The sequence below is a fragment of the Pistacia vera genome, unplaced genomic scaffold (assembly GCF_008641045.1).
Source record: "Pistacia vera cultivar Batoury unplaced genomic scaffold, PisVer_v2 Contig142, whole genome shotgun sequence".
Classification (NCBI taxonomy): Eukaryota; Viridiplantae; Streptophyta; class Magnoliopsida; order Sapindales; family Anacardiaceae; genus Pistacia; species Pistacia vera.
Genome location: NW_022195489.1, coordinates 926,291 through 947,434, shown reverse-complemented (window position 1 = coordinate 947,434; position 21,144 = coordinate 926,291). Strand labels below are relative to the sequence as shown.

At 33.4% G+C, this 21,144-nt stretch overlaps 1 protein-coding gene and 6 non-coding genes across 7 annotated transcripts; all 7 read left to right on the top strand.

Moving 5' to 3' along the window:
- Window positions 1-376: 376 nt before the first annotated feature.
- Window positions 377-468, top strand: LOC116123474. The gene has a single exon (XR_004127032.1). It is a non-coding gene; the product is annotated as a small nucleolar RNA snoR128 (small nucleolar RNA).
- A 620-nt stretch (window positions 469-1,088) lies between these two features.
- Window positions 1,089-1,178, top strand: LOC116123476. The gene has a single exon (XR_004127034.1). It is a non-coding gene; the product is annotated as a small nucleolar RNA snoR128 (small nucleolar RNA).
- Window positions 1,179-1,784: 606 nt separating this feature from the next.
- On the top strand, window positions 1,785-1,867 carry LOC116123471. Its single transcript, XR_004127029.1, has one exon. It is a non-coding gene; the product is annotated as a small nucleolar RNA snoR128 (small nucleolar RNA).
- A 2,726-nt stretch (window positions 1,868-4,593) lies between these two features.
- LOC116123435 (protein CURVATURE THYLAKOID 1D, chloroplastic) lies at window positions 4,594-8,594 on the top strand. Its single transcript, XM_031409208.1, has 5 exons — window positions 4,594-4,899; window positions 5,415-5,641; window positions 7,919-8,023; window positions 8,141-8,212; window positions 8,302-8,594. The coding sequence occupies exons 1-5, from the start codon at window positions 4,713-4,715 to the stop codon at window positions 8,371-8,373; spliced, it is 663 nt and encodes a 220-aa protein (XP_031265068.1). The 5' UTR covers window positions 4,594-4,712; the 3' UTR covers window positions 8,374-8,594.
- On the top strand, window positions 5,829-5,922 carry LOC116123472. Its single transcript, XR_004127030.1, has one exon. It is a non-coding gene; the product is annotated as a small nucleolar RNA snoR128 (small nucleolar RNA).
- Window positions 6,553-6,645, top strand: LOC116123470. The gene has a single exon (XR_004127028.1). It is a non-coding gene; the product is annotated as a small nucleolar RNA snoR128 (small nucleolar RNA).
- Window positions 7,256-7,338, top strand: LOC116123477. The gene has a single exon (XR_004127035.1). It is a non-coding gene; the product is annotated as a small nucleolar RNA snoR128 (small nucleolar RNA).
- Window positions 8,595-21,144: the final 12,550 nt, after the last annotated feature.

Genomic DNA, 21,144 nt, shown 5'->3' with positions numbered 1-21,144 from the left:
AAAAGGCACAAAGTTGAAAATTAAAATATTTGCAAAGTAAAAATATAAAACTGAAAAAAAAAATTAAAATATATATTTTTGTAAATTGAAAATTCAATAATAACTTTTTTAAAAAGAAAAAAGATCATCTATTTTGATGATTTAAAAATGGTGGTTATTGAGATCTATGATAGTATAATCTTAATATAAAGGTTTGTTTCAAATCCACTGAGTTAGTTTATGGCCGTTGGAAAGATTAGTAAGTGCTTTTGTGCTTGTGATGGTGGTAGTTATCTGTATCATTCTTTCCCTTTTGATCAAAAGGGAAAGTGTGTGAATAGACTTTTTAAACTTGCAATATTATAATTCTTTTATTTTTTTATCAAACCAAAAGTTGTTGCTATGATGATGCTTTTTACTGGTTGAAACTATTCTTTGAATGTTTGATGAAACTTTGACCATTGTGTCGATCTGAGCGGTTACCTGCAACAACAGCTTCTTAAAATGTTCATTTAATTTTTCCAGGGTCCCCTTGTGCTGCCATGTATGTTCATCTATTGTTCGTTCACTTCTTGTTAATTTACTTATGTTGTCTTTATATAGAAAAAAGCAAAGATAAGCTTGTAGATTCTAACTTATTTACTTTACCTACGTATGCACTATATTTTATGTTCTTGTCTAGTATGCAACGTATTCCTCAGATCATTATTTTTTTATTAATTGATGGGAAATTATTGGAGAAAAATGCAAAAGTTGTTTCTATGACAAGACTTGTGACTGGTTGAAACTATTCATGTAATTCTTGTTGCGACTTTGGTAATTGTGCCCTCTGAATGATTAACTGAGCAACACAAATTTTTAAAATGTTGATCAATGGGCTCCTGGTTCCCTGTATGCTCTTCCTTGCTATTTGTTATACATTGTTTTTCTCAATCCATTTTTAACGGCTTAAGATTTTTTCATTTTTACCTTCTTTTTTTTCAGATTATCTGTTATCATTTGGTTTTTCAAGTGTCTGAGAGTGATAATCTGAGACTTTTGGTTTTAGACCATTATTGATGTCCATCGCTTGCTATATGGGGCAGATCTCCAATTGAAATGGAAATTAGTTGCTGTGATGATTACTAAATTATTGAAAGTCTTTGTAAATTCTTGATGAAACGTCGACTATCATGTCGATCTGAGCGTTACCTGAGCAACATTATTTTCATTTGTTTCTCTTTTTCTCCTTTGACAACCATATTAGAGTCTTTTTTTCTTCATTATTTCTCTCTTGTTTTCTCTTATGTAGGTAGTGACAACCAGTGTTTGTACTCCCAAAATTTAATGCAAATTGGTAAACTCTGTGACGTTTTTACTGAGCTTAGTTTTCTCCCCCTTATTTTTAACTGGTTCTACTTCTCTCTCTTTCTAATTGATAAACATTTTAAATAGTAATGGACGATGAAGGTTACCTATAATTAGTTTGCTCATCATAATGGCATTCTTGCCTTGCTGAGGATATAAAATCTGAGTCCACCTAGATGCTATTCTTGCCTATGATCTGTTCTTATATCTGCCTAGTTTTATGCATGTTCTTTTTTAATAAACAGATATGTTTCTAATTGTAGACTACATTTTATAGGTAGGACAATAAAGATACTTACATTGTTCACTCGTAATGGCATTATTGCCATGCTGAGGACATAAAAATCTGAGTCGACCTTGATGCTATTCTTGCCTATGATCTGTTCTAATTTTGGCCAACTTCTATGTATGATCTTTAATCATAGATCTTCTGAATCTTTATTATTGTTGCAAATTGCTTGCTATGATGATTTCTAGAATGTTTGAAAGCTCCTATGTAATTGTTTTATGAAATTTTAATCCTGAGCGTTTACCTGAGCAACTGAAAAGATTCTTTTTTGGAAAACAAATTGCAGCGGCTCCTTCAGTTAAGCCATTTTGTTGGAATCTCTTAATGATTTGTTTGTTAGTTTGCTTCTTCCTGTTAGTTTAGTGAGAGATGCCTTTTATCTATACTCTTTTTTCTTCCGCTTTGTCCTTCAATAGATTTGTCTGTACTTTTTATGAAGTTCTTGGGATCTTGGCAGTTGCATGCTTTTCCTCATTCTTTACTCCTTATAAATCATTATGGTATTAAGTTGTTCCTTCTTTAGTGTAGTAATCAGTGGAATATGATTAAGAATGCATCTGGGTCTATCAACTCTAGGATATTATATTTTGGGTTTGTCTTTTTATGAATTTCTTAGACAATGAAATGTGTTTTAATGTAAAAACATGTTAACAGAACAACTTTAACGTACAACATTGTTCTGGTGCAGTCGGTATTTATGATTTGAGAAAACATTTTTTAAAGAATACTACCTAGTTGAACAATGTTTTTAGTTTGTCATATTCTTTGACAAATTTATGACTTGTTAAATACTTATATTGATGATTTATTAATACTTTGCAGTTTGACTCGGAAGATGCATATTCGGTTATTTTATATGGAAGTGGTGCATTACTTGCTGTGTGGTTGGCATCAGCAATTGTTAGTGCCGTTGATTCTATTCCTTTGGTGCGTATGCATTCTCATTCTATCTGTGAATCTGGAGTTGCCTAAAATTATGAAAGCTACTTATTTATGTCATTTTTATTTGATATTTTTAATGATGTTTCATCTTATGAATTCAGCTTCCTAAGTTGCTGGAATTTGTGGGTCTTGGCTACACAATCTGGTTCAGCACCCGCTATCTGTTGTTCAAGGTACCCATTTGATAAACAGTTTAGACTTTATTTTGTGATAGCAGTGAGACTGGAGAGTGCTAATTGGAAATGCACTTCTACTTTACAGAAAATAGAGAGGATGTTGACGGCAAAAATGAAGAGCTTAAGCAGCAGTTCTGGGCACAAATGATGAGTGAAATTTGATCGGGTAGGAATATATAATTTTTTCAAAGTTATGTGCAGCTCCAGAAGCTGAGTGTAGAGCAACATGTTCAAAGTTAGATATATAGGCAGTTTTATACAATCAGTTTATCACTGGATTTTAAAGGCAAATATATGTTTTCTTCTTTATTTTTTATTTTTATCTGTATGAAAAATTGTTTATTGCTAAAGTTATTTCCTTTCAATACTCTAGTTTTGCACAGTATTCGAAAAACCTTTTAAATTATCAAATTGTCCCCTTTTCAAATATTAATATAATATTATTTTTATTATTAATTTTTGAATAATTTCTTTTAACCCCCAATATTTCAAATTTAGTTAAAACACCTCCGCTTATATAAAACTTTAATTTATTATGAAATCACCCCCACCACTTACCGCCACCGCAGACCACCGCCAAAAGTCTCTGAAAGTCCCCATCAGCAGCTGAACGTGACCAAGAGGCTTCGATATGGCCGTTTCCGACCATATTGATGGCCGAAAACGATCATATCAGGCTAGATCTGGTCGTTAACGGCCAGATCCTTGGCCATTATCCAGAATAGATCTAGACGAGATCTGGCCGTTAGTGGCCAGATCTATTCTAGATAATGGCCACGGATCTGGCCGTTAGCGGCCATATGGCCGTTTTCGGCCATCAATATTGCTGGAAACGGCCATATTGAAGACTCCCGGAGTCTCCCACCGAGTCTCGTTCTTTTTTAGAGAATCCGGTGATTTTTCGGCGGTTGGCCCATTGTCGGCGGTGGTGGCTGGGTGGCAGTGGTGGTGGTGGCTAGGTGGCAGTGATGGTCTATAAATTATTTTAAATATAAGGGCATTATTGTCCAAAATTTTAATTAAATAAGGGTAAAATTGAAATAGGATATTACTGTAAATTTGTTTTAAAAGAGGGGTATTATTGTCCAAAATTTTTGTTAATAAGGGATAAAATTGTAACAAAAAAAGATAATATTGGTAATCTCATAATACATAAGAAAATGGAAGTAATCAGATTACCTCCAATATTACCAATAGTAACCACTATTGATATTTGAAGATTACCGATATCTTATATTACTTGACACCAAATATGGTAATCAAGTAATATAAGATGACATTACCCCAATAATCTCATATAACCCCCAACCAAATGCCCATTTAAAGTGATCATTATTTTAATTTTAAAAAATCTGTTTGTTTTATTATTCGAATCATATTATATTTATAATTGTTTTCCTATTTTTAAAATCTAATTCTATTCTATTTAATTATTTTTAAACCCTTTAAATTTGTTAATTTAACTAAACACTCAAACAAAAAAAAGTTTATAAATTAATAAAAATATCTTAATTACAGCGAATTACAGCCACCCTCTGATAGTGATAGTCGGTTGTCGATATTTAATGGATAGATAAGGATGTTTTTGTTAATTTTTAATATTTTATTATAAATGATATTTAGCTAAATTCAAGGGTGTTTTGTTAATTTTTAAAACAATCTAACTTAATTTTTTCAAAAATATTAATTTAAATAAAAATATATATATATATATAAAAAAATGGGAGATTATTACCGGCGGAGAATCTGAGAATCGGAGATAGATAACCACAATTAATTTTAAAAATTAAATAAAAAAAAAAAAAAAAGGTAACCCTAGAGTGTAAGCGCATTGCATTACATTATAAAAAGGGTAAAAGCATTTCATATTCAAGAGCGTCAAGCTTCAAGCTTAGCTTAGCTTTAACCTGAGCAGGCAGCAGCCACAGCAACGAGCGCCTTAAACACTTCACTCTCTCTTTCTCTCTCCTTCTGAAAAAATGGAGCTTTGTACAACACAAGCCGTCTCCAATCTCCCCATTTACAATCATCACCATCACCATCACCATCACCATCACCATCACCATCGTTCACTCGCCACCGCATACTCTAATCTAGGCCGCACAAAAACCTCTTTCTTTCTCAAGCAAACCACCGTCTGTCGTTCCGGTTATGGCCTACGCTCCAGTACGAAATGAAACCCTTGGTCTATTTTATTTTATTTTTTGCTCTTTTTATCACTTATCTGGGTGTATTTTGTTAATGTTGTATTTGGTTTCAAACCCTAGCCGTACCGTCGGTTTGGTATGGGGTTTTAGTGTTTAGATATAAGCTGATAATGAATAGTCAGGAGTTGAGGTTCTGATTTTAAGCTCACCTGCTTCATTTTTCCTTTTTATATGTTTTGTTACGTGACCTTTTTTCTTTTAATTATTTTGTGTGCCCATTTTGTTTATATTTTCCGTATTGTTATGGGGTTTTTTAATTCTTAGCTTAGGTTAGTTTAGTTATTAGTTTGTGATCTTCTTGTAGGTTGAAAATATTGATATTGGATATGTTTTGTACGTTTAAAACAGCAACATTTTAGTTTGCTGTTTGATGATGATTGTTTAGGTCTCTGTCGCTAGTCTCTTTTGAAAGCGGAGAAATGGCTAACGAATAACATGTGTCCCTAATGCCTTGGGTTATAACATATTTTACAGGAACGCTGTATTACACTAACCCATCGCCAAGAGCAATAAACTCTGAAGAAACTTCGAGTGGTTCAAATCAGTATTTCAGTGATAAACGTGATGTTGTAGCCACTGTCGAAGATGTTCAACCAGTTGAAAAGCGTGTATACACTGAAAGTGTAACTACAGAAGTACCTAAAGAAGAATCACCTGTGGATGAGCAAACAAATGAACTTCTGGATAATCTTAATATAAAGGTTTGTTTCAAATCCACTGAGTTAGTTTATGGCCGTTGGAAAGATTAGTAAGTGCTTTTGTGCTTGTGATGGTGGGTAGTTATCTGTATCATTCTTTCCCTTTTGATCAAAAGGGAAAGTGTGTGAATAGAGCTTTTTAAACTTGCAATATTATAATTCTTTTATTTTTTTATCAAACCAAAAGTTGTTGCTATGATGATGCTTTTTACTGGTTGAAACTATTCTTTGAATGTTTGATGAAACTTTGACCATTGTGTCGATCTGAGCGGTTACCTGAGCAACAACAGCTTCTTAAAATGTTCATTTAATTTTTCCAGGGTCCCCTTGTGCTGCCATGTATGTTTATCTGTTGTTCGTTCACTTCTTGTTAATTTACTTATGTTGTCTTTATATAACTAAAAGCAAAGATAAGCTTGTAGATTCTAACTTATATTTACTTTACCTACGTATGCACTATATTTTATGTGCTTGTCTATGTATGCAACGTATTCCTCAGATCATTATTTTTTATATTAATTGATGGGAAATTATTGGAGAAAAATGCAAAAGTTGTTTCTATGACAAGACTTGTGACTGGTTGAAACTATTCATGTAATTCTTGTTGCGACTTTGGTAATTGTGCCACTCTGAATGATTAACTGAGCAACATCAAAATTTTAAAATGTTGATCAATGGGCTCCTGGTTCCCTGTATGCTCTTCCTTGCTATTTGTTATACAAATTTTTTTTCTCAATCCATTTTTAACGGCTTAAGATTGTTTCAATTTTTACCTTTCTTTTTTTCAGATTATCTGTTATCTTTTTGGTTTTCAAGTGTCTGAGAGTGATAATCTGAGACTTTTGGTTTTAGACCATTAATTGATGTCCATCGCTTGCTATATGGGGCAGATCTCCAATTGAAATGGAAATTAGTTGCTGTGATGATTACTAGAATTTATTGAAAGTCTTTGTAAATTCTTGATGAAACGTCGACTATTATGTTGATCTGAGCGGTTACCTGAGCAACATTATTTTCATTTGTTTTCTTTTTCTCCTTTGACAACCATATTAGAGTCATTTCTTTCTTCATTAGTTCTCTCTTGTTTTCTCTTATGTAAGGTAGTGACTACCAGTGTTTGTACTCCCAAAATTTAATGCAAATTGGTAAACTCTGTGACTGTTTTTACTGAGCTTAGTTTTCTCCCCCTTATTTTTTAACTGGTTCTACTTCTCTCTCTTTCTAATTGACAAACATTTTAAATAGTAATGGACGATGAAGGTTACCTATAATTTAGTTTGCTCATCATAATGGCATTCTTGCCTTGCTGAGGATATAAAAATCTGAGTCCACCTTGATGCTATTCTTGCCTATGATCTGTTCTTATATCTGCTGAGTTTTATGGATGTTCTTTTTAAATAAACAGATATGTTTCTAATCGTAGACTACATTTTATATGTTAATGGACAATAAAGATACTTACAATTCATAATGGCATTATTGCCATGCTGAGGACATAAAAATCTGAGTCGACCTTGATGCTATTCTTGCCTATGATCTGTTCTAATTTTGGCCAACTTCTATGTATGATCTTTAATCATAGATCTTCTGAAATCTATTATTATTGTTGCAAATTGCTTGCTATGATGATTTCTAGAATGTTTGAAAGCTCCTATGTAATTGTTTTATGAAATTTTAATCCTGAGCGGTTACCTGAGCAACTGAAAAGATTCTTTTTTGGGAAAACAAATTGCAGCGGCTCCTTCAGTTAAGCCATTTTGTTGGAATCTCTTAATGATTTGTTTGTTAGTTTGCTTCTTCCTGTTAAGTTTAGTGAGAGATGCCTTTTTATCTATACTCTTTTTTCTTCCGCTTTGTCCTTCAATAGATTTGTCTGTACTTTTTATGAAGTTCTTGGGATCTTGGCAGTTGCATGCTTTTCTCAATTCTTTACTCCTTATAAATCAGTATGGTATTAAGTTGTTCCTTCTTTATGTGTAGTAATCAGTGGAATAATGATTAAGAATGCATCTGGGTCTATCAACTCTAGGATATTATAATTTTTGGGTTTGTCTTTTTTATGAATTTCTTAGACAATGAAATGTGTTTTAATGTAAAAAACATGTTAACAGAACAACTTTAACGTACAACAATGTTCTGGTGCAGTCGGTATTTATGATTTGAGAAAACATTTTTTAAAGAATACTACCTAGTTGAACAATGTTTTTAGTTTGTCATATTCTTTGACAAATTTATGACTTGTTAAATACTTATATTGATGATTTATTAAATACTTTGCAGTTTGACTCGGAAGATGCATATTCGGTTATTTTATATGGAAGTGGTGCATTACTTGCTGTGTGGTTGGCATCAGCAATTGTTAGTGCCGTTGATTCTATTCCTTTGGTGCGTATGCATTCTCATTCTATCTGTGAATCTGGAGTTGCCTAAAATTATGAAAGCTACTTATTTATGGTCATTTTCATTTGATATTTTTAATGATGTTTCATCTTATGAATTCAGCTTCCTAAGTTGCTGGAAGTTGTGGGTCTTGGCTACACAATCTGGTTCAGCACCCGCTATCTGTTGTTCAAGGTACCCATTTGATAAACAGTTTAGACTTTATATTTGTGATAGCAATGAGACTGGAGAGTGCTAATTGGAAATGCACTTCTACTTTACAGAAAAATAGAGAGGAGTTGACGGCAAAAATTAAAGAGCTTAAGCAGCAGGTTCTGGGCACAAATGATGAGTGAAATTTGATGCGGGTAGGAATTATATAATTTTTCAAAGTTATGTGCAGCTCCAGAAGCTGAGTGTAGAGCAAACATGTTCATAAGTTAGATATATAGGCAGTTATTTATACAATCAGTTTATCACTGGACTAGTTAAAGGCAAATATATGTTTTCTTCTTTATTTTTTTATTTTTATCTGTATGAAAGAATTGTTTATTGCTAAAGTTATTTCCTTTCAATACTCTAGTTTTGCACAGTATTCTGAAAAACCACCAGACCGTCCGTTCGGATCGGTTCGACCGGGAGCTGGCGGTATCTCCGTCCGGTATTTTATAAAAACCTGTATTTTCATTAATCGGATTGAGCCGCGGTTGGACTGTAGGAATAGTGTCGAGTCGCAGTCCAATTGCAACTCAATCCTGTCGGATTCTGGCATCGTTCGAGGGAGAAATACCACCATTCGACTTGACGGCATCTTCACGACAAAACCCATCCATTTTTAGTGGCTATTTGTTCAGCCTTCGTTGCTCGCTGACAACTAAAGTGCGCGACTGTCAACTTCTTTTTGATTCCGACAATTTTCGACGTCGATGGAACTCCCTACCACCATCGATTCTTCGGAACCTATACATCAAAGTCCCATGATTCTAAACTTTGATTGTTTGTCGATCGTCGCTGCCGTCACCATTCACCAGTTTCTTCGTGCGATCAGATGTTTTAGACACATTCAAAACCTTAGGAGTATTATAGGGGTGTTTTAGATGAATTTTAACATTTAGAGACTAGAATAATTTTATAGGATACGGTCCAATCGATTGATTCAACCCAAACCCTTGAATGGTTATAGTCTGGTTTTTGGAACATTGGTTTTGCATGTGCTGTGGAATTTGATTGATTCAGCGTTGCTACGGGATACGGGGCTAATGGGAGAACCTTAGCCAAATTAAAAAAAAAAAAAAAATGTAGATCAATCAAGCATGGACATCTATGCTCTGTATATCATGCCCAGAGCCATAATTGTTGAAATGCCTGGAGATGGACTGCGAATTGTGTTTTCTCATTGCTTTAATGGCCCAATAGTTGGTTCACATCAAGGAAAATTTGTATGTAATGGGTAGATAGATGAATGTTTTTGTAGTTATTGGATTGACATTACTTGTTTTTTGAAAGTCATCACTCTTTCCATATAATATAACTCAATGCTCGGAAATAACTATATGTAATATTATTTGAAAACTAATTCAGGCTTACAAGTTTATTTGTACAATCAAACTCAATCAATTGTAACACATAAACTAACTCATGCTTAATGTTCGTGTGTCACGAAGTAACTTTATATTTCAGAGTTTATAAAGAGACATCCCCAAGTTTTAAAAAAGCATTTCAATTTTCCACGCACATGGAAAAGATTATTAGGTTAACACAATCACCCCACTCTTTGTTAGGGTTATCTTCATTACACTTGTTGTGTTTGGTTCGGGTGATATAAGATTAATCTTGTAATCTTTGTTTAATTTTCAAGATTTCCTCGTTTGTGATCAGTAATAAAATATTACGTAATCTTTATTATAAAATGTGTTTACTGTTGGTAATATTGAGGTAATCAATTACCTTCCAATGGATGTTATATAAGATTATCAAGGTAATCTTAATTTTGACCATATTTTGCTCTTAATCTTTGATCATTTCAGACACATTTGCCCTCATATGTCTACCAAATAACAATTACCCCAAACCCCCTACATTTGAAATATAGCTAAAACACCCCACCAAAAAAGTTTAAAAGTTAACAAAATACCCCAACCACACAAAACCACCGCTGGCCCGCCACGAAAGTCATCATATCGGGGTAAGACCGACGGGATCTTGCTGTCGTGTGCTACTAAAGACGTTTCCAGTTATGGATCACAAACCATGGACAGAACGACCAGTCTAGCCGTTTCACGGCCAAAGATGTGGCCTAAAATGCCATAGATCTGGCCGTGAATGCCAGTCTTTGGCTGTGAAACGACCATATTCATGACCAGAAATCCATGGCCGATTGGCCTTATCGGTGCACACCAACCAGATCCGCCGTCGTGCACCATTACGAGCTGTCGCGGTGGTGGCTGGCGGGCGGCAGTGGCTTGGGGTGGGTGTTGATTTGTTATAATTAATGTTTTATATGGCTGTGGTCTTTTAGCAAAATTTCAAATATAGGGGTTAAAAGAAATATATAAAAAATATTATATTATTATTTAAAAAGAGGCAATTTAGTAATCTTATAACATTTCACTCTTTATCCTTCAAAATAAACATATTATTATAACATCCCCACTAATTTATTCAAACCAACCAAACACATTTCTCTAAAGATTCTCTGGTAATCTATTTTCCAGTAATATAATATCCCCGTAATACAATATTCCTGAACCAAACGTACCCATAAACATAAACAATTGCACCCTCCAATTAGCCACTTAGGCACTTACACCTCTTACCATCAAGTTTTGGTATAAATTAATTGAGAAAAGGCACAAAGTTGAAAATTAAAATATTTGCAAAGTAAAAATATAAAACTGAAAAAAAAATTAAATATATATTTTGTAAATTGAAAATTCTAATACTTTTTTAAAAAGAAAAAAGATCATCTATTTTGATGATTTAAAAATGGTGGTTATTGAGATCTATGATAGTTTTACACCTTTTTTTTTCTAAATAAAAAGTAAATTCTTTTTAAATAATATCAAATCTTAAAGTATATTTAAAAAACTTTTTCTCAATATTTTATTATTATTTTGAAATATTTAATATATAATTTAGTATTTTAACATAAAAGGTCTTTTTTACCCTTCTCTCAATTAACTTTAACCCCAAAAATGGACGTCAAAAGGTGTAAGTGACTAATTATAAGGGTAATTGTCAGGTTTTTTTTTTTATGTTAGATGGGGTTTAATTAAAATAACCCGAATGAAAGTTAGAGTGGAGTGTTTCTGTTAACCTAATAAGAAGTTGAAACCTCAGGGGAGGTTTAGTAATTAGCTCTCATTCATGATTCAACAATGATTAGATGATTGTTAAAGGATATTCTTATCAATATGCGACCACATTTAGGTTAAATTTGTTATTCAAAATGCAGCACAAAACTCTACCCACCACCTCCATCCAGTATTCTAGTTGGTTCAACCGGAATCAAATTTCAAATTTATGCCAACAAAATAAAGTTACTGGACTAAGTTTTGTGAGAGGTCATAAAATTGAATCAAACCCTGCTTTTTATTCCGAGGTTTTGAAGTTAAAATTAAGCTAGTGTCACAATTTCTTATACACAAATGCTGACTTCTCAACACTTTCACAGTTTCACTCACTAAATAGAGAGTAGACATCTTCTGATTTGTGCAAATAATAACTAGTTATTAAAGAAATTAAAATATGGCAAAATATCCAAAAAGACAAAATTTATTCCATAGATTGTCTCAACAATACACCGTAAACATTTGATGTACAACTTAACAAAACTAAAAATGACTTGAAACTCATAATACCAATAACAGCAACAAGTTCAAAACACCTTTTGTAAAACAGAAAGACTATATTTACAATGGGGTTTACAAAGAGTCTCATATAAAGTGATGCAGCAATGCCACATCACCACTTGCCAACTCACTCTTTTGTAAAACATTTAATAATTAATTAATTATATTAATTAAAATATTTTAGTTAACCCAAATCCCAAAAAAAAAAAAAAAAAAAAAAAAAGGATTCTAAAATACGTCTCACCACCACTAAATCGAAATCCCCAATTCCCTTTCAAATAACAAAATATAACCACCACCAATCTCAATTGCACCACCATTGTCTATCGTCTTCCACCACCACTCACAACCCCATTGCCACTCTCAACCGTCGTCTATCTTCTTCCTCTTCCACCACCACTCTCAGTCGAAATCCCCATTTCCCTCACAGCAAAATGCGAAGGAAGAGGATAAAACCACTCTCAATCGCACCATCACTCTCAACCGCCGCTGTCCCCTCCCTTCCCAATCAATCGCACCACCATCCCCTTCCTTCGTAGCAAATGATGCCATTGTCCACTCCCTTTCACTATGAGTGACGCTATCATTCTCTTCCCTCGCTGTGAGCGATGTCGTTGTCCTCTCCCCTTGTAGTGAACGACGTCACATGCTCTACCTTCACTACGAGCAACGCCACAACACTGTCGCCCTCTACCCTTCCTTAGCTCAATTTAAATTATCAATTTGTTGGTTGCGTTAGATCTCCATCTACTCTGTTGTAATATTCGGCGGCTTGACCACGTCTAGCTACTAGAATCAGCCTAGCCGTGTCTGGTTGCCTGAAGGTTGCCAAATCTATGGCGACCTCTCACCTATTTGAATCTAGATTTTTTTCTTTTAATTTTTCTAAGTTTTTATTATAAATTTATGATTTTATAGAGTTGAAGATGATGGATGAAAGTGTTTAATATTTGTGAATTGGAAAGGTGTTCAAATGATGTTGAGATTGAGAATTTATTTGTTTGTATTGGACAATTGATTAAATCATAACGATTGAAATAATCGGTTGTGTATAAGCTCTTGGTTGCTTGTTGTGTGTAATTGGGCAAAGCTTAGTGAAATTAAGAAGATTGAGATGAGTTGAGAGTGGCGATACAGTTGTGAGTGGTGGTGGAAGAGGATAGACAGCGGTGGTGCCATTGAGATTGGTGGTGGTGGTTAGGGTTTGTTATTTGAAAGAGAATTGGGAATTTCTAATATAGTGGTGTTGAGAAATATTTTAAAATCCATATTTTTTTTTTTTGAATTTAGATGAACTAAAATATTTTAATTAATTAATTATTAAATGCTTTACAAACAGCTGATTTGACAAACGATAATGTGACATGTGAATTTAAAGCTGATGGTGGATTGTGCTGGCACGTGCTTAAAAAAAAGCACGACACGACAAGGTCCATGATCATGCGGGTCATGCCGTAAGCCTTAAAAAAGGCACGCGAGTTGGCACAACATGACCCACTAAAAAATTAAAAAAAAAATAGCCGTCACCCCCCGGCACAGGGGGGTAATGGCTATTTCACTTTTTTTTTTTTAATTTTAAAATTTTTTCCTATAAATACCCCATTATTTCTCTTATTTTTTCACACTCCAATTTCAATCTTCATTCTCCTTTCTCTCTCAACTCTCAAGCTCTCATAATCTCTCTCAAATTCTCAATTTATTTTTTTCGTCGAATTTATTTTAATTTTTAGTCAAATTTAAAAAAAAATTAATGAAAATGAAGATGTATAATATTTTTTTTATCAATCATTTACTTTGAATATTTGTAAACTAGAATCAACGTTGAGATAATTGTATTGTATTTGTATACTTGTATTTCTAATAGAGATTTAATTGTTAATATTAATTCTTAAACATAATTTCTAAGTTTGTATTTGTATTTTATAATTATAATTTATAAAAATGATTGAAATTCAATTAATATTTCAACATCTCATTATTTTATTATATTTCATAGTGATTATATTTTTTTTTAATTAATACAAATACAAAATGTCATTGAATATAACATATAAAATATCTTTATAATAATTATTAATAAAAAATCAAATTACCATAATTTATAAATATTAAATATTAAAAAAATTATAGGTCAGCCCGCGTGCTAGGCTCACGGCACGGCACGCTGTATAGCGGGCCGTGCCATGGGCCTTCAAGTTTAGCGAGCCAACACGACACAACAAGGAATGAATTTCTACGGACCTTAGCACAGCACGGCCCACAACACGACAGAACTTAAATTTTTAGGCATGACATGACATGATCCACTACCAACTCTATATGTGATATGACATTGTCATATCATCTATCATATCACTTTGTATAGGCTGTTTGTAAACCCCTTTGTAAGTAGTCTTTTATTTATAAAATAAAATCTTAGAAAGATATTGTAAAGCAAAACTACACTACAAGGCTTTGTGCCTATACCAAGTACACCAAACAAACTATTGAATGATGAAACAAGGAGTAGCCTGTATATAAATCATCTAATAATCAAAGAATCTAAGGGCTTGATCGAGAGGAAGTAACCCAATATACCCTCCCTTTCAGCAATTTATTAGCTGAGGTCTCCCACTTTTATTTGCCTGTGAAATCCGCACCTGCAATATATCCAAACTTCAGACTTCTATTGTTTCTTAAATAATAAATTAAAGAAGAAATCATAAATTACATAAAGGATAATTAGATGAAAGTAACTTACCAAAACAGTGTATCTCTTCTTTGTGCAGCTTTACTGTGCATGTCAACGGCAAATTAGTCCAAAAAATCTAGCCCTTTTTTGTGCTTCCAAAAAGTTCCTCTATTATATTCTGAATAAGATTTAATCAAATATGATAGGATTCTAATAATATATTTGGTACAATTTTTGAAAACATTTTCTGAAAACATTGAGATTATTTTTTAACTCTCTCTATTTGTTAATTTAACTAAACACCCCCTACAATAAAAGTTTATAAATTAACAAAAACACCCCCACCCACCTAACTAATTATTGACATCTGGCCACCACCACTGTACGGTGGTCGGAAGTCACTGTAATGGCGCACAACCAGTTGGATTTGGTCGTTTCTGGCCAGATCGACGCATAACTAGCCAGCTCCAGCAGGTTGTGCGCCATTCCAGCGACTTTCGACCACCATCCGACAGTGGTGGTCGACTACCAACAATTAGTTGGGTGGATAGGAGTGTTTTTGTTAATTTATAAACTTTTATTGAGAAAAGTAATTGTTAAATGTTTTGCGTTAATAGGATTGGATTTTGAATTGAATGGTCAATATTAAAACAAATATGTATTTCACTAAATTGGATAAGATAATAGGATAGGATATAGTTTGAAAAGTGTACCAAACAGCCACATGGGGCTAATATTTTAATGATTTAATCACTCATTCTTCTTCGGATATGAGAAGACCCGAGGGTTTCAAAAAATAAATAAATAAATAAACTCCCATATTAATTCACAATCCCAACATCCGATACCCCTTTTGATAATTTCCTGAAAGAAAACAGTAAATCAGGTAGCTTCATAGTCTTCACTCTCAATGACTTGACTTGTTTGATTACATGTGTTATGCCTAAAAAAGTAGGGCTGACGCGAAGCCTTGTTAGTGTGGGCGGTCAGAGCTTATGTGGGTTCTGCGGCCATTCAGACGAAGCCACGTCGCATGCTGATGTGAGCGGCATGCTCCTGCCAGTGTAGTGGGTATGCATCAGAGTGGCAAAAGGCTGGAAACGTTCCACGTGTCCAATCCCTACACAAGTCGAGGAAATCACTCGAGCAGGTAAGCAACGGGGACATAAAGAAGGATTTGCATGGCAATCTGACCCACTCACAGATTTAGTAATCATTACCCCAATTCATCCCACTATAAATAGAGGGCTCCTCTTCCGTTTGTGGGATTAGCTAATTTTTCTCTGAAATAGCACACATTCTCTCTCTCTCTCTCTCTCTCTCTCTCTTGTGTATTCACTTGTATTCTCTAAGTTATAAGTCAGCTCGCTGAACGCGACATGATCTCATATATTAATACAATATCAGTGGACATAGGATTCACTTATTAAGTACCGAACCCCTTAAACATTGTTCTTCATCTCTTATTCAACCCAATATCCCATATACACGTGTGTTCTAAGTCAGCTCAGCATTTCCCACGTGCGATTAGTTGGTTCAAAATCAAGCATCAACAACATGTATATATCCAACCTACATTCCAATATCATTATTCAATACTTTGTCGGAGCCACTTGGTAAGAAATATGCTCTTTTTGCTTTACAATTCTAGCCAACCCCTCGTATCAGATAGGAGATCCAATCCCACCACATTATCTAGTGAAGAAGGCTGCCCAGGTTGCGTCCTTCCCAGTTCTACCCCAGCTACCACAAAGATCAAGAAATTGGCTTAGTCCATCATGACTCGAGTGAGAATCCAAGATGGGTCGATGGGGAAGACTACTGGAATATATATATATTATATATATATATATATATATATATATATATATATATATATATATATATATATATATATAATATAGATATATATATATAGATTATCTAGATAACGCTGAATACCTATATGGGTTGATCGACACGTGACACATTTTTGAAGCTCAAGAATTGCTCTATTTTGACACATTAGATTTACAAGCCAATCAAATCGCTCTATCTTGACATGTCAGATTGGTATTTATTACTCCATCTATAATTATTAATTAATTAAAAAAAGGGATATGTATTAATAATTAATAATAATAATAATACAGGTGCATTACATTAGCATTCTAAAGGTCTAACCATAATGACACATTGGATTTGTGATTGTCATGTGGTTGAATTTTATTAGTGATGATATAGACAATATTAATTGCTGCATTGGTATTCCAAAGTCTAAATAAATAGATATAAAGATTTGATTATATAGGTGCATTGCATTGGTTGTGTTAATAATTAATAATAATACTAATTATATAAGTGTATTGCATTGACATTTTAAATGTCTAACCATAGTGACACCTTGGATTTGTGATTGTCATGTGGTTGAATTTTATTGGTGATGATGTAAACAATATTAATTGTTGCATTGGTATTCCAAGTCTAAATAAATAGACATAAATGTTGGATTACATAGATGCATGCATTGGTAGTAAAAGCATACTTGTTTATTAATAATTATATAGGTGAATTGTATTGACATTGCAAACCTTTCTTCGTATTCAATTCGTATTTTATTGTATTGACATTCGAAAGGTTTAAATAAGGGGTTATAAAATGGGCATATGTTCAGTTGTGCATTATCGCAATATGTTAGTTCGTGTCAACAATACGTCTGGTCTTTTGTTAATTATTTATAGGTCATGTTAGTTTGTGTCAATAATACATTTGTTCTTTATGATTTTGTTAATCGGTGATTTTTTATTTATTTATGTTTTTGTTGTTGTTTACAGGTCAAAGATTCATGAATTGACATGGAATAAATGAAGGATGTCCGATTGACATTGTCAAATGAGTTGTTATTTTGATTCATTCTTCTGAATCGTAAGTATATCTGCTAACTATTTTAATACAAAATTGTAAGTATATCTCCTAACTATTTTAACGGTTATTATTTGGTTGAATGATTGTTTTTGTTCTGTCAATCTATTTGAATGATTAATTGTGTTAGTCCTACCGAACGGTAAGTGTATTCCTTAACAATTTTAATATGAGGATTAATTAACTTTTGTTAATTTCGTTTTCAGGTAACATTTGTTATACGAATGAATAATTGTTCCTTAACAATCTTAACATAAAGATCGATTAAATTTTGGTATGTTTGTTTTCAAGGAAATGTTCATGTACTTTACTAAGATCAACTTGAGGAGGATCTTATTGTCAGCTGAACTGTGAGTATGTGTAACGACTCCATTCTCATAAAAATATGCATAGTAAAAGTACATGTAAGATAACATAAAAAATTGGGCCCAAAATTTTCTTTTATTAAACACATGTATTCTTTATACAAATATATACAAGATTTGTATCATATGCAAAACTATCAAAATAGGGTGGACAGTGTAGCCAATTCTCTTCGTGTGCCGATGCCCATCCGACCGTGTCCTCATCTAGAACCTGTAAAAACATAGGAAACAACGGGATGAGCACAAAACAATGCTCAGTAAGTAAATCCTCTACTCAACTATCCCCGCAACTCTCTCTCTAATTCTTTCCCTAGAATTTTTATTAACTCTTTCTCTTATACAACTCTCTGTTTTCTCTTTCTCATAACTCTTTTCTACTAACTCTCTTTCTAGTAAGTCACGGCCCCCATATGACCGGAGGCACGGCTGGGACTCGCTCCCACTCCCTATGACTTCTACTCATTCTAGCCGATCGAACTTGGTTATGCATGGATTCGGAACCTTTGGCCATGTGAGTGCATAGAATCTGTCGGGTAAACTCGGGTATAGCCCTCATCCGCATGTACTCTACGGGCTACACCACTTCTCTCTCTGATACTCATGCCGCTCTCTCAATGCGGCGTACATGTGGGAATACTCTACCCGTACTCACAGGTTCCCCATCGCACAACCCACTCTATTCTCTTGTTTAGCACTACTCTAGCTTTTACTCTATAGTGCTTATTCTCTCTTTCTCTTTACTCTTAGAGTAGCTTAAACTCAAAAGTCTCTACTCTTTCTCTACTCTCTTCTCTAGTGCATAAATAATGCATAGTTAATGCACATAAATGACTCATACTCATTAATGCATTTATGAAATGCAATTATGCCATGTAGCAAAAATTAAGGCTTTCTACTCTTACTTATGCTTCTCTTGAGCATTTCATCATACAACTCATGTGCATATAAAACTCTACTCTAACTCTAACTTTTCTCTTTTCTTTAATCATCCAAATGGGAGGAAACTCCCTCACAAACTCTAAATTTCCTGTCAAAAAGAAAAACACTTCCATAAGCTTGCTCAAAACTTCCTCCAACTTCAATCAAACTCAACCCAACATCAAGCAAATAAAACACTTCTCATAACTCAATTTATGTGTATTACTCATTAATAACTACTAATCTCATTCATCTCATTTCAACAAACATAATGAATACACATTTATATATAACTCTCTACTCAAAAGAGTTCTTAAATTCTCAACTTGGGTTGAATTTACTTACTTTATGAGGAAATAGCTTCTTTAACACTTCTCCTTTCCTTTGGGAGCTTGCCTTCTCTTTACAACTTTAACCAACAACAACAACAACAACATGAGACTCTAATCAAAACATAATAAAACTCTCATCTAAAGCAAGAATCCTTACCTTAGGATGCTTTAGATTAAAACCCTACTAAAAAGTTACTCAAAAAGCTCTTGGAAATCCTTGGAAGATTGAAGGAATTTGAGAGAATTTGGAGAATTTGGAGAATGGAGGAGGCGGTGGAATGGGAAATGAAAAGTTCTCAAAGACTAAACCCCCCTAAATATCTCCTAACAAACTCATTCTTCCCATTATGCCCTTGCTCTTTCTTGAAAATTCCATCCATATCCTTTAATTCCTTACAAAGACACCCCCATACTAACATATTCTCCATGAAATTTCCTTACATTTTACTCCCCACTTTTCCTGCTAATTAGGGGTAAAATGGTCAAATAGCTCCTAAGGGAAAAAAATATCTAAAACTCAATAAACTTTTCAACCGGCACGTCGCCGCGGCGAAGAAGCTTCCTTCGCCGCGGCGAAACTGTCCAGCAACTTCCCCGTGGCTTCAAGACCTCTTTGCCACGACGAAGATTATTCTTCGCCCCGGCGAACCCTGTAACAACAAAAACCTTCTAATTTTGACTCATTTCAAGGCAAATACTCAACATATCAATACAACCAAAGGCCGACCAACCAATATTCATAAAAACCGACTCAAATAGGAGCGAAATAAGAAACATTAGCTACATACCTCAAGTGGGGCGTTACAGTATGTATCATATCTATATTAGTTGAAACAGTTTATTTGTGTTGAATATGTTTTCTGTAAAAACATTTGTATATTTTAATTTGTTATATGAATGATTAATTGTTTATGTCCTGCTGATGTGCGAGTATATATGTTAAATAAATTAATTTTGGCTGATTATGTTTTCCAATTAATAGGTGTTGAAATATTTCTTATCAATCCTAATATGATAATCCCTTAAATTTGGATCAAGTAAACCATTCATTTTATCACGCACGCATTTCAGTTTCCACTAAACAATCAGTAGTAAATTGACCATAACTTGCTTAATAAAAATTCAATTGATGGAAGGATTGAATCTTTAGAAACTAGACAGACAGTTCTTTAGTTTGATATATATATGCTTAATTTGGATAACTGTAGCCCCACTAACGAACTATTTCTTTCATCATTACACACATTTCAGCTTCCACTGAACAGTCAGTAGTAAATTGATCATAACTTGCTCAATAAAAATCCAATTGATGGGAGGTTTACATATTTAGAAACTAAACAGACAAGGCTTTAAATTTATATAATATATGCTTAATTTGGATAATTGTAGCCCTACTACCGGACCATTCCTTTTACCATTACACATTTCGGTTTCCACTAACAGTCAGTCGTAAATTGACTATAACTTTCTCAATAAAACTTCAATTGATGAGAGGTTTGAATATTTAGAAACTAGATAGATAGGAAATTTGATATATTATATGCTTAAATTGGATAATTGTAGCCCCATTGACAAACCATTCATTTTATCATCATACACATTTTGGTTTCCACTTAATAGTCAGTAATAAATTGACTATAACTTGCCCAATAAAACTCCAATTGATGAGAGGTTTGAATCTTTAGAAACTATACAGATATGGCTTTAATTTAGTATATTATACGCTTAATTTGGATAACTATAGCCCCACTGTCAAACCATTCTTTTTATCATCACACACATTTTGGTTTCCCCTGTTTCTCGATTTTCACTGAACAATCAGTAGTAAATTGGCCATAACTTACCCAATAAAAATCCAATTGATGAGCGGTTTGAATATTTGGAAACTAGAAAGATAGAGCTTTAATTTATATATTATATGATGAATTTGAATAACTATAGACCTACTACCAGATCATTCATTTTATTATCACACATATAAAATCAATTCAATTTTAGTGATGACAAAGGAAAACAAATATTAATATGCAGTTTTAATTGTATTTGTTCTATTGCTTTTTGTTGATATTTTTTTATGTTACATACATAT